Source organism: Anopheles funestus, chromosome X, assembly GCF_943734845.2.
Source record: "Anopheles funestus chromosome X, idAnoFuneDA-416_04, whole genome shotgun sequence".
Taxonomy (NCBI): Eukaryota; Metazoa; Arthropoda; class Insecta; order Diptera; family Culicidae; genus Anopheles; species Anopheles funestus.
The window spans coordinates 17274320-17287349 of NC_064597.1; the positions used below are offsets into that span (position 1 = coordinate 17274320).

The window sequence follows — 13030 nt, forward strand, 5'->3', positions numbered from 1 at the left end:
GATATATACAAATTGAAGATGGCTGAAACTGCGAAAGTGTGTGTGGATTCACACCACCTTCCTAACTGTCAGCATATTTGGCATGTCAAATTAGAGCGTGTCAAGCAACAAGGACTCAGCAAAGGGCTCAACATACAGGAATGCGGAATAAAAGAAGTTTGTGAGTATTGTTTGAGAGGAAAATTAACCAGAATTTCCTTCCCCAAAACAGCACAAAATCGGACTCAACGCATCCTAGACTTGGTTCATACAGACGTATGTGGGCCAATGTTAAATACAACTCCATCCAACTGGATCCAGATATTTTATGACAATTGTGGATGATTATAGCCGTTATTCTGAAATCTTTCTGTTAAAACACAAATCCGACATAACCAGTTGTATCAAGCGGTATGTGGCAATGGTACGAACTAAATTTGGCAGAAACCCAACTGTAATCTGGTCAGACGCAGGCGGAGAATACATGAATCGCGAGTTGAAGACATTTTACGAAACAGAAGGGATTCAGGCTCAGTTTACCGCAGCGTATTCCCCACAACAGAATGGCGTCGCCGAAAGGAAAAACCGCTTGTCAACAATAACGGCGCTATTGTTGACATGTCCGACAAAACGTCAAATACGCGCTTCGGGGAATCCGTTACGCACTTACGCAACGGGAGAGACAATGGGAGAGAGAATGAGAGAGAGTAATTAGAATAAAAGGATCGTATTCGTTGCGTGCGATGAAGACGAATAGAAAAGAAGCACAAAACGGTACGGTTTTTAGCACAGCTTAAAAAAGTGTCGCCTGTTTCCTTCCATAAATAGTATTCGTGTCAGAAAAATTACTCCCTGTTCGCGCCGCTGCGAACATTCTAAAAACCGTACGATAGTGATTGAGATCGCGTCGTAGCCGGCCTAAAATCGAAATTTTAGGATCGAGAATCGGGACGCTTATCCGCCATCGCGAAAGCCGCGTGTTAAAAAACCTCGTGTTCGCTGCTGGACCAAAGTACATTGACACCACGCCGGAACGATTGTGGAATCGGAACAAATTCACGGTTACGTTATCCGTTGACGCTTAAGTATCAACAGAACCAGTGAATCCTACTAAGAACCACTAATTTGCTAATCGCTTCTATGGAGCCGTCGAGCGTGATCCCGTCCTCTGAAGAGGATAGATGCGGAGAGTGCAACGGTGTGCCGTACGACGAAATGGCGCAATGCGATTCGTGCAAGCAGTGGTTCCATTTTGACTGTGTCGATGTGAGCGTCGATACAGTCGCCGAAGACTGGCAGTGTCGCGCCTGCCACCCTCCACCGCAACAAGCGAAGCCAGGTACCGAGGACATGAGTGTGATCACTCAAGAAATCAACGCCCTAAGGTTAGAGCTGGCTAACCAAAGAAAGCAGTATCGAGAAGAGCGAGCAGCGATGGAGGCGGAAATCAGCCGGCTGTCATGTGGACAGCAAAACTATTCACGATCGCAAGATCGAAACGCCTTAGAGGTTAGGAACCTCGGAGCTCATTCCACGAGGCGCTTTTCCACGTTCGAAAACATGCACGAGTTGAGCCGTAGCCAGGTAGCCGCGCGTAAAGTGGTCTCCGGGAAACTTCCGACGTTCTCCGGTAACCCCGACGAATGGAGTAACTTCAAAAGCCGTTTCGATACTACTACCCGTATGTGCGGTTTCACTGATGATGAAAATGTGTTGCGGCTGCAAGAGTGTTTATCGGGGCGTGCACTAAAAATGGTTCAGCGTCGCTTGAATCAAGCAGAAAACGTGCAGCAAGTGATGGCCGACCTCGAAAAGATGTACGGGCGGCCAGAAGTATTAGTCGAAGGCATCCTGCAACAGATTCGCCAAGCCGCTTTGCCGAAAGTAGAGAAAATGCAGTCGATGATAGACTTCGGAGTCGCCATCGAGGAACTTTGTGCCACCATTAGAACGCAGGGAATGCACGAGCAAAATTACAATACATCGTTGCTAGCAGAGCTCGTTGAACGGCTTCCGCCCTACGTGAGATTAATGTGGGGTATCCATCGAGAAACATCCCTGCAAAAAGTAACTCTTGAACATTTCGGCGCTTGGATGCGTACCATCACCAACGCCGCCATATCTGTAACACCGCCACCCTCGCAGGAAGTAACAAAAACTAGCGCTAGAGTGCACACGCATACGGAGACGAAGAAGAAGGAATCTTCATGCGTCATGTGCCAGAAAAACGATTGTCCTACAGGAGCGGACTGCAAGAAATTTATTTCATCCTCCATCAACGAACGTTGGGGCTACGTACGGAAACATCGCTTGTGCAGAACGTGTGTGTTGAGACACTCCGGCCGCTGTAACGTCTCGTCGCCGTGTGGCGTAAACGGGTGTTCCGCCTATCATAATAGTGCTCTCCATGGTGAACGTCCGAGCAATCCGAATTCGACTACTGTTCTCTCTCACTCTTCTATATTCCAGGGAACCCTGCTTCGGTACGTGCCAGTAGCGCTTCACGGAAATGGCAAAGTGGTACGAACCTTCGCGCTTCTGGACGAAGGTTCGTCAGTGACCTTAATGGATCACGCCCTATTGAATGAGCTGCAGCTGGAAGGAAAACCTGAACCAATTTGCCTTAGCTGGACCGGTGATCAGAAGAGAGATGAGCATCAGTCGCAGTCAGTCGCGATCGGAATTTCAGGAATCGACGCCATGAGCAAAACGTACGTTATGCCCAAGGTACATACCGTCGCCGAATTAGCGCTGCCCGCTCAAACGCTATCTGTACCGCACCTCGCCGCAAAATACGCTCACCTAAGGGAAACAAAAACTAGGAGCTACCATCACGTCGCTCCCAAGGTTTTGATCGGGATGAACAATTTCCACCTTACGCGTCCTCTAAGGACCATCGAAGGAGCAGTAGGAGAACCATTCGCCACTAAGACACGCTTAGGTTGGGTCATCTGCGGTCCACACGAGCCAAGTGCGATATCTTCGGTAAAGCCAAAAGGTATCCACTTGTGTACGTGTAGTGAAGTCGACATGAAGCTGGACGAAACCCTTCGCAAGTACTTCGCAGCCGATAACAACAACATCTACGGCGACCGCGCAAAGATGCCTTCTAAGGAAGAGGAACGATCCCTCAAACTGTTAGAATCGACAACAAGATTCGTAGGGGACCGTTTTGAAACCGGACTGCTATGGCGCGCAGATGAGGTGACTCTACCAGACAATCGACGAATGGCTCTGAATAGACTGGAATGCCTAGAAAAACGTCTGCGACGGGACGATGGTTTGACAGAGGTCATCAACAACAAATTGAAGGAGTATCAAATAAAAGGGTATGTACGAAAAATCTCCGATGAAGAACTAATCGCCACTCGTAACAACCGTAGGAAATGGTATTTGCCGATATTCCCCGTATGGAACCCCAACAAACCCGGGAAAGTACGACTGGTTTGGGATGCAGCCGCTGCAGTACGAGGCGTTTCCCTGAACACAAACCTCCTGACAGGACCAGATCTACTAACACCCTTGCCATCAGTACTCTTTCGATTTCGCGAGTATCGATATGCATTCGCAGCCGACATTCGCGAAATGTATCACCAGGTAATGATACGTACAGAAGACCAGCACATCGCGAGCCAGAAGAATTTGTAATGACGAGAATGACCTTCGGCGCCACGTGTTCGCCTAGCAGCGCCCAATACGTGAAAAATCTAAACGCAGATCGCTTTATCGCAAAGCTTCCACGAGCAGTACGATGCATAAAGGAACAACACTACGTCGATGATTTATTGGCTAGCACCGAATGTGAAGAAGATGCCGTAAAACTAGCTAACGAGGTACGAGACATCCATGCACAAGGCGGTTTTCAACTTCATAATTGGTTGTCAAACTCGAACCAGATAGCGAATAACCTCTCGGGTAACGTGGCAGAGCAGCGTGAGTTTAACTCAGATACGGTATGCGCTCAAAAGATTTTAGGGATGTGGTGGAACATACAGTCTGACACGTTTAGCTTCAAGCTGATTCCTAAACAGGATCACGATATTTTAGAAGGACATCGTATACCGACCAAACGACAAATACTGCGCGTGCTCATGAGTATATACGATCCTCTCGGACTACTAGCCGGATTTCTGTTATACCTGAAGGTTATTCTGCAAGAAGTTTGGCGCGCAAATATCGGTTGGGACGAGGAAATACCACACGAGCTATTCCTGAAATGGAAACAATGGCTAGACGGCTTAACCATCGTTCAAAGAATCTCCATTCCTCGCTGCTACCGACAACACATTAAACTACAAGGCATCGAAACCCAGCTACACGTGTTTGTAGACGCCGGTCGAGACGGATACGCAGCGGTAGCCTATCTTCGTTTTCAGTGTGGAGAGCACACCGAAGTGTCCCTGGTAGGCGGTAAAGCAAAGGTGTCACCGCTGAAATATATGTCGATTCCACGAATGGAACTTCAAGCGGCAGTTATAGGATCCAGGCTCGCCCAGACAATCCAACAGTCGCATGATCAACGAATTGACCAACGCTTTCTATGGACGGACTCGCGCGATGTTATGTGTTGGTTACACTCTGACCACAGAAAGTATAGTATCTTCGTTGGACATCGCGTGGGTGAGATATTGGAGAATACGACCGTCAGCGAGTGGCGTTGGGTACCAACTAAGTTAAACGTAGCGGACGAAAGTACAAAATGGAGCAATTTGCAACAACACGTGAATTCGAGCCGCTGGTTCACCGGACCAGAATTTCTAAAGGAATCTATCACAGATTGGCCACCCGTAGAGTTCCTCGCTAAGGAAACCGAAGAAGAAGCGCGGAAAACGGTTACACTACACCAAGCCTTAGAGCCGATTTTTTCCTTCGAGCGTTTTTCCAAATGGAGAAGGCTTCTACGCGCTATCGGATACGTATGGCGATTCATAAACAACGCAAAGAACCCTTCGACGCGATGCGGAGCTGCGCTTACGGCCAAAGAACTTCAACAAGCCGAGCGATCGATTCTACGCGAAGTTCAACGACAAGCCTACCCCCAAGAATATTACAGCCTTGACAAGCAGTCAGCGAACGAGATGAAGCCCGTAAGTCGGATTAAGCGTAGCAGTCAGTTGTACAAACGTTCTCCCTTTATGGATCAAGATGGAATCCTAAGAGTTACAGGTAGGATCGACGCCTGTGTCTTAGTCGATCCAACCGCTAAAAGGCCGATTATTCTTCCGAAATGCAGCGTAGTGACGGATCTAATAGTGGACGATTTTCATCAACGATTTCGACACGCGAACCACGATACCGTCATCAATGAAGTACGAACGAAATACGATGTTCCAGCATTACGCAGCGTTTGTCGACGTGTACGAAAGGCATGTACCTTCTGTCGGATCAGAGAGACGATACCTCGTACGCCAGTCATGAGCCAGCTTCCTCCAGCACGTTTAGCAGCATACCTCAAGCCATTCTCCTTCACCGGCATCGATTACTTCGGCCCAATCTCTGTTTCGATGGGTCGCGGAAGATCAGAGAAACGATGGGGTGTGCTCTTCACCTGCATGACTATTCGCGCGATTCATATCGAAGTAGCGTCCTCGTTATCGACCGATGCGTGTATTCTCGCACTAAGGAACTTTATTGCCAGGAGAGGAACCCCTAATGAAATCCTAAGCGACCAGGGCACGAACTTCGTAGGTGCCAGCAGAGAGCTGATCGAAGCCGCCAAGAATATCGATTCGCAAAGACTCGTAGAAGAGATCGATTGTCCCAACACGACATGGACCTTCAATCCTCCCTCCGCACCGCACTTCGGAGGATCCTGGGAGAGGATGATACGTACGGTAAAGAGAACTCTGGAAAGAATGCCATTCCGTCGTCTCCCAACCGATGCCGTGTTGAACTCTATGCTGATCGAAACAGAGAACATAATCAACTCACGTCCCTTAACGCATGTTCCCGTAGATCGAGATGAAGATGCCCCATTAACCCCTAACCATTTTCTTCTAGGAACGTCATCCGGTGTAAAACCGTTGATTCCGTTCGACGATTCCTCGGCGACACTTCTAAACACCTGGCGGACATCACAAGTGTACACAAACATGCTGTGGAAGAAATGGTTGAAGAGCTACCTGCCAACACTCACGAAGAGAACGAAATGGTTCGAGCCGTGCCGTCCAGTCGCAATCGGAGACCTTGTGCTGGTGGTGGACGAAAATCACCCTAGAAACTGCTGGCCTCGGGGTAGAGTGGTGGAAGTAGTGCAATCGCGAGATGGAACAGTTAGGCGGGTAACCATTCAGACCGCAAAGGGCACGCGATTAGAACGACCAGTAGTGAAGGTAGTAGTGTTAGACGTCGGACATGTAAATAGTACCACGGCAATGGAGCCGTCGCACGGGGCGGAGTGTCAACAATAACGGCGCTATTGTTGACATGTCCGACAAAACGTCAAATACGCGCTTCGGGGAATCCGTTACGCACTTACGCAACGGGAGAGACAATGGGAGAGAGAATGAGAGAGAGTAATTAGAATAAAAGGATCGTATTCGTTGCGTGCGATGAAGACGAATAGAAAAGAAGCACAAAACGGTACGGTTTTTAGCACAGCTTAAAAAAGTGTCGCCTGTTTCCTTCCATAAATAGTATTCGTGTCAGAAAAATTACTCCCTGTTCGCGCCGCTGCGAACACCGCTCATTGAAAGAAATGACTACGTGTATGTTGCTGAATGCGAAGCTGGATAAAAAGTATTGGGGCGAGGCAATAGTTGCTGCTAACTATCTCCAAAACAGATTGCCATCACGCGCAATTGATCGTACACCATTTGAATTGTGGTTTGGGACCAAACCTGCCCTTGACCATTTACGTGTGTATGGATGTCCAGCATACGTTCACATACCACGTGTGAAACGGCACAATTTCGATGACAAGGCTAATAAGCTTATTTTTGTAGGATATTGTCTGGATCGTAAAGCTTATCGTTTCCTGGACACCGAAACAGAAGAGATAACCATCAGTCGGGATGCTCGTTTTTTGGAGTTGAGAGAGGGATCGACAAACTTTGATATGTCTATTCCGAATACCAACGATGTTACACCTGTTTCCAGCTACGTTCGAATATCGTGCCATCTGCCTTGAACCGCATGCCATCTGGTTCAAATCGCATGTCATCACCTTTGGAAGCGTGCCACTACGGTTAAATCGTGTGCCACTACGTTCGAATTTGACAGCTCGAGCTGAAGGCATTGCCGTACCAAAACAAAACAAACACTTTTGCTAAATGATTCGCAAATATTGCATTGTTTTAAATCGGGTTTCGATAGCTAATCGAATAAACTATGGATTCATTGCATTTTTTGACAACAATTTTCGTCAAACGGCTAAAAATTAGACTAATTGTCAACAAACATGCATCCAAGCGCTAAAGTGCCTGAGCGCGATGGGTTGGTGCGTAGCTTGAAGCGCCAGGAAAATTACGCTGAGAAGTACGTGCAAGTAAGGTTGCATCAGGTGAAGCAAATTTGGGGCGATTTCCAAGAAGTTAGCTGAGCGATACGTGCGATCGAAGTAGTGCCGGAAGGCGAAGAGCCGTTCGACGAAATTGACGAGCGTGTCGTGGTATTGAGTTCGAGGAAAAGCTAAAATGTTCTGAAATGTTCTAAAATGAAAAATGTGTTCGGTTTCGACGGCTAGCGCTTCCTGAATTTTCAGGAAATTACGACGAATGACTACCCTTTCACAGTTTATACGTATCGGCAGTGCACGAAAATAATGCCTTATCGGATGTGGAAAGGATCATGTATTTAAAGCGTGCGCTAAAAGTAGAGGCATTGCGTGTGGTTGATTCCATTCCAACTTGTGGGTCGGCGTATAATGCGGCGTGGAAGGCTCTAATAAAAGGTACGCGAACGAGTACATTTTGAAGAAGCGATACGTTAACGAACTCCTAAGCATGCCGAATACTAAAGTTCGAGGAACGAAGGAGATTTATAACATTATCGATGGATTCGAGCGAAACGTTAAATTATTCGATCAGCTTGGAGAAAACTTGTTGGAGCAAGCTTGTTGGGGCATGCTGTTCATACAACTATTGATATCGAATTTGGACGACGATACGCAGCGCAACTGGGAGCGATTCCTGGAAAGGGATGACAAATGTGCTGTAAATAGCTTGTTAAATTTTCTTCGAGCAGAAACCCGGGTGTTGGATATAATGGCGGCCGATCAGTGTGTTGTAGGCAGTGTAAAGAAGCCTGACCGTCGTGTTGCTAACTTGGCTGTAACAGAGGAAATAAAGTATGCTCATTGCACTAAGAAGCATAGCATAGCAAGGATTGGGAATCGTTTGGTAGTCTGAAGATAGACGATAGACTTAAAATAGTTAATCAAAAAAGGCTATGTTTGAATTGTTTGGCAGTTGGGCACTGGGTTGCTAAATGCTTTTCTAAGAGTCGTTGTGAAAAGTGCCAAAAAAGGGCTGCACAAAGAGGAACCAGCTAAGCCAGCGGAGCAGGATTCAAAGGAAAAGGCTACCAGTATGATAGCTGCTCTTCCAATGATCAATTCGTCTGCGCCGTGGCAAGTGATGCTGCGAAACAGGACTACCAACTTCGCTCTTGTCTGTTTCGCCCCTTTCGCCCTTTTCGCCCGTAGACCGGGTTGACAATTTGTTGCAACACAGATCCTATTTTTTTCCAGAAAGGATCGATCGATTTGTTGCTGGGAGCGGAATATTTTGTGAACATCCTGCATCCTGAATGTAAAATGATTCCAGCTAATAACGATCACCCAAGTTTCATAAAAACAGTGTTTGGATGGGTAGCTTCAGGCAAAACGTCCTTTCCGAAGAGACAAACAGCTACGTGTCACCTGGTGACGGTCGAGCAATCGTTTGAAAATTTGACGGAGTGCATGAAGCGATTTTGGGCCATCAAAGAACTGCAAGAAAAGCATCGATTCATACAACAAGAAGATGACTGCGAGGAACATTTCGCCCAGTATCATCAGCGTGACGATAAAGGGAGGTATGTTGTAAAATTGCCCTTTAAAAGCGATGAGCAGACATTTTTAGGATAATCGAAGCAGAACGCTACCAAAAGATTTGTGGCGGCTCACCGCAACCATACGCATTTATGCCATATGCATATTGCATACAAGTAGGGACAACCCCGTAGCAAAAAATCGATAAAAGGGAGCCGCTTAATACCGTCCCTTAGAAGCTCTAAAGCGGCTGAAGCAATGGCAATTGGATATGACGCTAGCTCTTAAGGGACGGAAAACTTGCATGCTATCATAGCATGCAAGCGTCCCTTGCTTGTGCAATCCATAAACACGCTTGAAGCTCGTGTCGAAGCTCTCTCACGACGCTTAGATGAGGTTTTATCAGCTGGACGATGCTGCGCTTTCTCTGATCGAAATACACATACATCATCCCGATCCAGGCAGCGACACGGATCCGGATCGAGGCAACCATGGGACCAACGAACTCCAAGTTCATCGCGATCACGCACACCATCGAGAGCACCGCGCCGATGGCTCTGTTGGTTTCTCTATCGTCATGGTAACAAGGCCGAAAAGTGTGAGAAAGAGCATCCGAATGAACCTGCCACTAAGTGCGTTTTTTTCGAAGAGCGTCTATCGGTTTTTTTTAAAAAGTAGTGCGTTTCTCTCTCCGAGTTTCTAGCTATCCCGAATCTCATCTCATCGCCGATAATGAACCCGATAACTCACACGCCAGCTATAATCGAACGCCACGCAGAATGAACCACGAATCACACAATACGCACCATGATACCATTATTAGCACCAACTCACTATCACACCCAAGCACTACTCACCATGAGAAGAATACCAGCATCAAGCTGAACCATATGACCCTGAACCAAAACGGAAATATCTATCGCATTTATGTCAACGATACAGGATGTAACAGGACTTACAATCGATTTCTTATCGACACAGGGGCAGAGATTTCTGCCGTACCACCATCCTTTAGAGAAAGGATGAATCCCACACCGGCACGAATACTTTTTGCTGCAAACGGTAGCCAGATCGCCACTTATGGCACTAAAAATATCACCCTTGATATAGGACTTAACCAGCAGTTCACCTGGCCTTTCACTATTGCATATGTTGATTCGCACATAATAGGTGCGGACTTCCTTAAACACTTCGACCTGCTCGTAGACATTAAACGCGACAAACTGATATCGAACGCAAAAAACACAGCATCGCTTTCTGTAGTACCTCCGATATTTACAAACAAATACTAAGAGAATTCAGCGATATTACGGTACTCAATCTGAAGAATCGATCGACAAAATTTAACGTAACACATCAAATCTTAACGAAAGGTCCACCTATTTTTTGCCAACCTCGCAGATTACCGATAGAAAAGATGCAAGCAGCCCAATCGGAATTTAAATACATGATGGAGCATGGTATTTGTCAACCATGTTCTAAAAGCTCATGGGCCAGTCCGTTACACATGGTCAAGAAATCAAATGGGAGGTGGAGACCGTGTGGAGATTACAGAAACCTGAATGCAGTAACCGAACCAGATAGATACCCGATACCACATATCCAAGACTTTGGCAATATATTACACGGCACAAGCGTATTTTCCTGCATAGATCTTCAAAGAGCTTACCATCAGATTCCTGTAGCGGAACAGGATATACCGAAGACAGCGATAACCACACCATTCGGTTTGTTCGAGTTTCGTTATATGACGTTCGGATTAAGAAACCCCGGCCAGACACTACAACGACACCTTCATTCCATTTTTCGCGATCTTCCGTTTGTTTTCCCGTATACTGATGATCTATGTATCGCCTCGCCCAATATAGAAGAACACAAAAAAACATCTACAAACGGTTTTTCAACGTTTGCGAGAAAACGGTTTGACAATCAACGTAGACAAGTGCCAAATAGGTAAATCTTCCGTCTTTTTACTTGGTCACACGATCACAACCCAGGGCATCAAACCAAATCCAGCGAAAGTTCAAGTGATCCTCGATTTTCCACGCCCTAAGGTCGCAAAGCAGCTTAAAACGTTCATAGGCACGATACATTTTTATTTCTCATGCAGCAAATAACCAACAACTCTTGCAACAGATGATTCGTGGGAACGTCAAGAATGATCAAACACCGCTAAAATGGGACGAAAACACCGAAACAGCCTTTGTGAACTGCAAAAAAGATTTGGCGAATGCGACACTCCTGGCACACCCATCACCCCATGCAAACCTATGTCTGCATTGTGATATCTAATAGAAACACCATTAATTGTGACACGTCTACTCTTTATTGCGCTTATCGCAAGACTGACCCAGTTACCCACACCATCGCCTAGGTATACCCAGTATACCACATCCTCCCCCTGATGAAATAAGCTCCTGTTCCATTACAATACTACGATTTCCTTCCCCAATTAAATCTTTCTCAGCAATTCTTTTTAATTCCTCAAATGTTTTCTGATGTACAGCTTCCCATTTGAAACCGTCAATCAGATCGCGTAATGGTTTCATTTTATGGGAGAAATTTCTAATAAATGGGCCGATAAATGTTAGCATTCCTAGGAAGCTTCTAAGTTCCGCTGTATCCCTTGGCCTATCAAACTTATTGATGGCCGACAACTTCTCCCTCATAGGCAATATACCTTCCCCATCGAGTGTTAGTCCTAGAAAATCTATCCTTTCTTGTCCGTAACTAGATTTTACCTCATTAATTATGAGACCATTTTGTTCAATCAGCTGCCTAACTTCATTCTCCAATTTCCTAAGTTCTTCTAATGACCTAGCATAGCTCAAAAGGTCGTCCAGATAAACCAAAACATTTCGGCAATTTCTGAAAAAAATTTCCATCTCTCGTTGGAAAATTTCTGGTGCACAAGGTAACCCGAATGGCAATCTTCTAAACCTCATCAATCCTCCTGCCGTCATAAATGAAGTTATATGACGAACATCATCATGTAACTCAACGTGAAAGTAGGCGTCCTTCAAATCTATTTTGGAAAACAATATTTTACCCTTGTTGTTAGGAATATCAAACCAAATTCTTTCTAATGAAGGCATTGGATACGGGTCCCTTATTATAGCCTTATTAGCTTCTCTATAATCTATTACGATTCTGAAATCTTTGTTTCAGAACCTTTGGTCCTTTCGGTACAAGGACCATTGGTGATACAAAGGATATTTCTGCGTCCTGGCTGTCTACATGTTCAATAATACCTTTCTGTTCCATTTCAGATATCCTTTCACTGACTGCCTTCTCAAAAGCCTTGGGTATGTTGTATCTTATGATCTGCCTGGGAGCAACTGTTGTGTCAATTTTAAATTTCACCGGATTTATTGCTAACCTTGGAAAATCCTTGATAGGATTAGAGCCTTCCTCTACACAACATATTTAATTTCCTAGTTGTGGCCTAATATATACTAATTCCAACACTTCTGCCGTTTGGAAGCTTAGCAATGCTAATTCTGCACCCTTCACCACGAAAAATGTCGCCATCGTTTTTTTCTTATTACAAACTCCAGCCGATATCGTTGCTTTGAATGTACATTCCACGTCCAACACTTCCTCACCCCCATAACTCCGTAATGTTGTATCGGGATGAGCTTGCCAACCTCGCACACTAGACTGTGAATGAGCTCTTATATTCCACCAGTCCTCCGATGTAATTGTGTTAACTGATGCTCCAGTATCTATCAAAAAAGTTTATGTTTACTGTTCCAATACTGCATATGATTCTCCGCAGATCGGTTGCAACTGAATTTTCCGTGTATTGATTAATTATCTGTCCAAAGAAAAAAAAAACAAAACAAATGAAAAGAGAAGAAAACAATAAATTAGTACACTCATTTGCATACGTTCAGTAGTAGTATAGTATATTTCTTTAAGTATGTATCATACAATAATTTAAATGATTACATTATTGGTTTCGGGCTACTGTAGTCCTTTACGCAATATTTTTGAATTCAATGAGTTCCTATTTCAAGACGAATGTCATGTTCTGATATTCTTTTATCATTTTAAATTTGATACGGCAGGGAAAACTTT

General features: G+C 45.3%; 1 protein-coding gene across 2 annotated transcripts; it reads left to right on the forward strand.

The window, feature by feature from the left end:
* The first annotated feature begins 984 nt into the window (after positions 1 to 984).
* LOC125774850 (uncharacterized) lies at positions 985 to 7101 on the forward strand. Of its 2 annotated transcripts, none has more exons than XM_049445184.1 (2): positions 985 to 5813; positions 5980 to 7101. In XM_049445184.1, exon 1 carries the CDS (start codon positions 1120 to 1122, stop codon positions 3625 to 3627), a length of 2508 nt encoding a protein of 835 aa, XP_049301141.1. In that variant the 5' UTR covers positions 985 to 1119; the 3' UTR covers positions 3628 to 5813; positions 5980 to 7101. The 2 variants fall into 2 exon arrangements, with proteins under 2 accessions (XP_049301141.1, XP_049301152.1); XM_049445195.1 differs by having other exon boundaries at positions 3630 to 5920.
* Positions 7102 to 13030: the final 5929 nt, after the last annotated feature.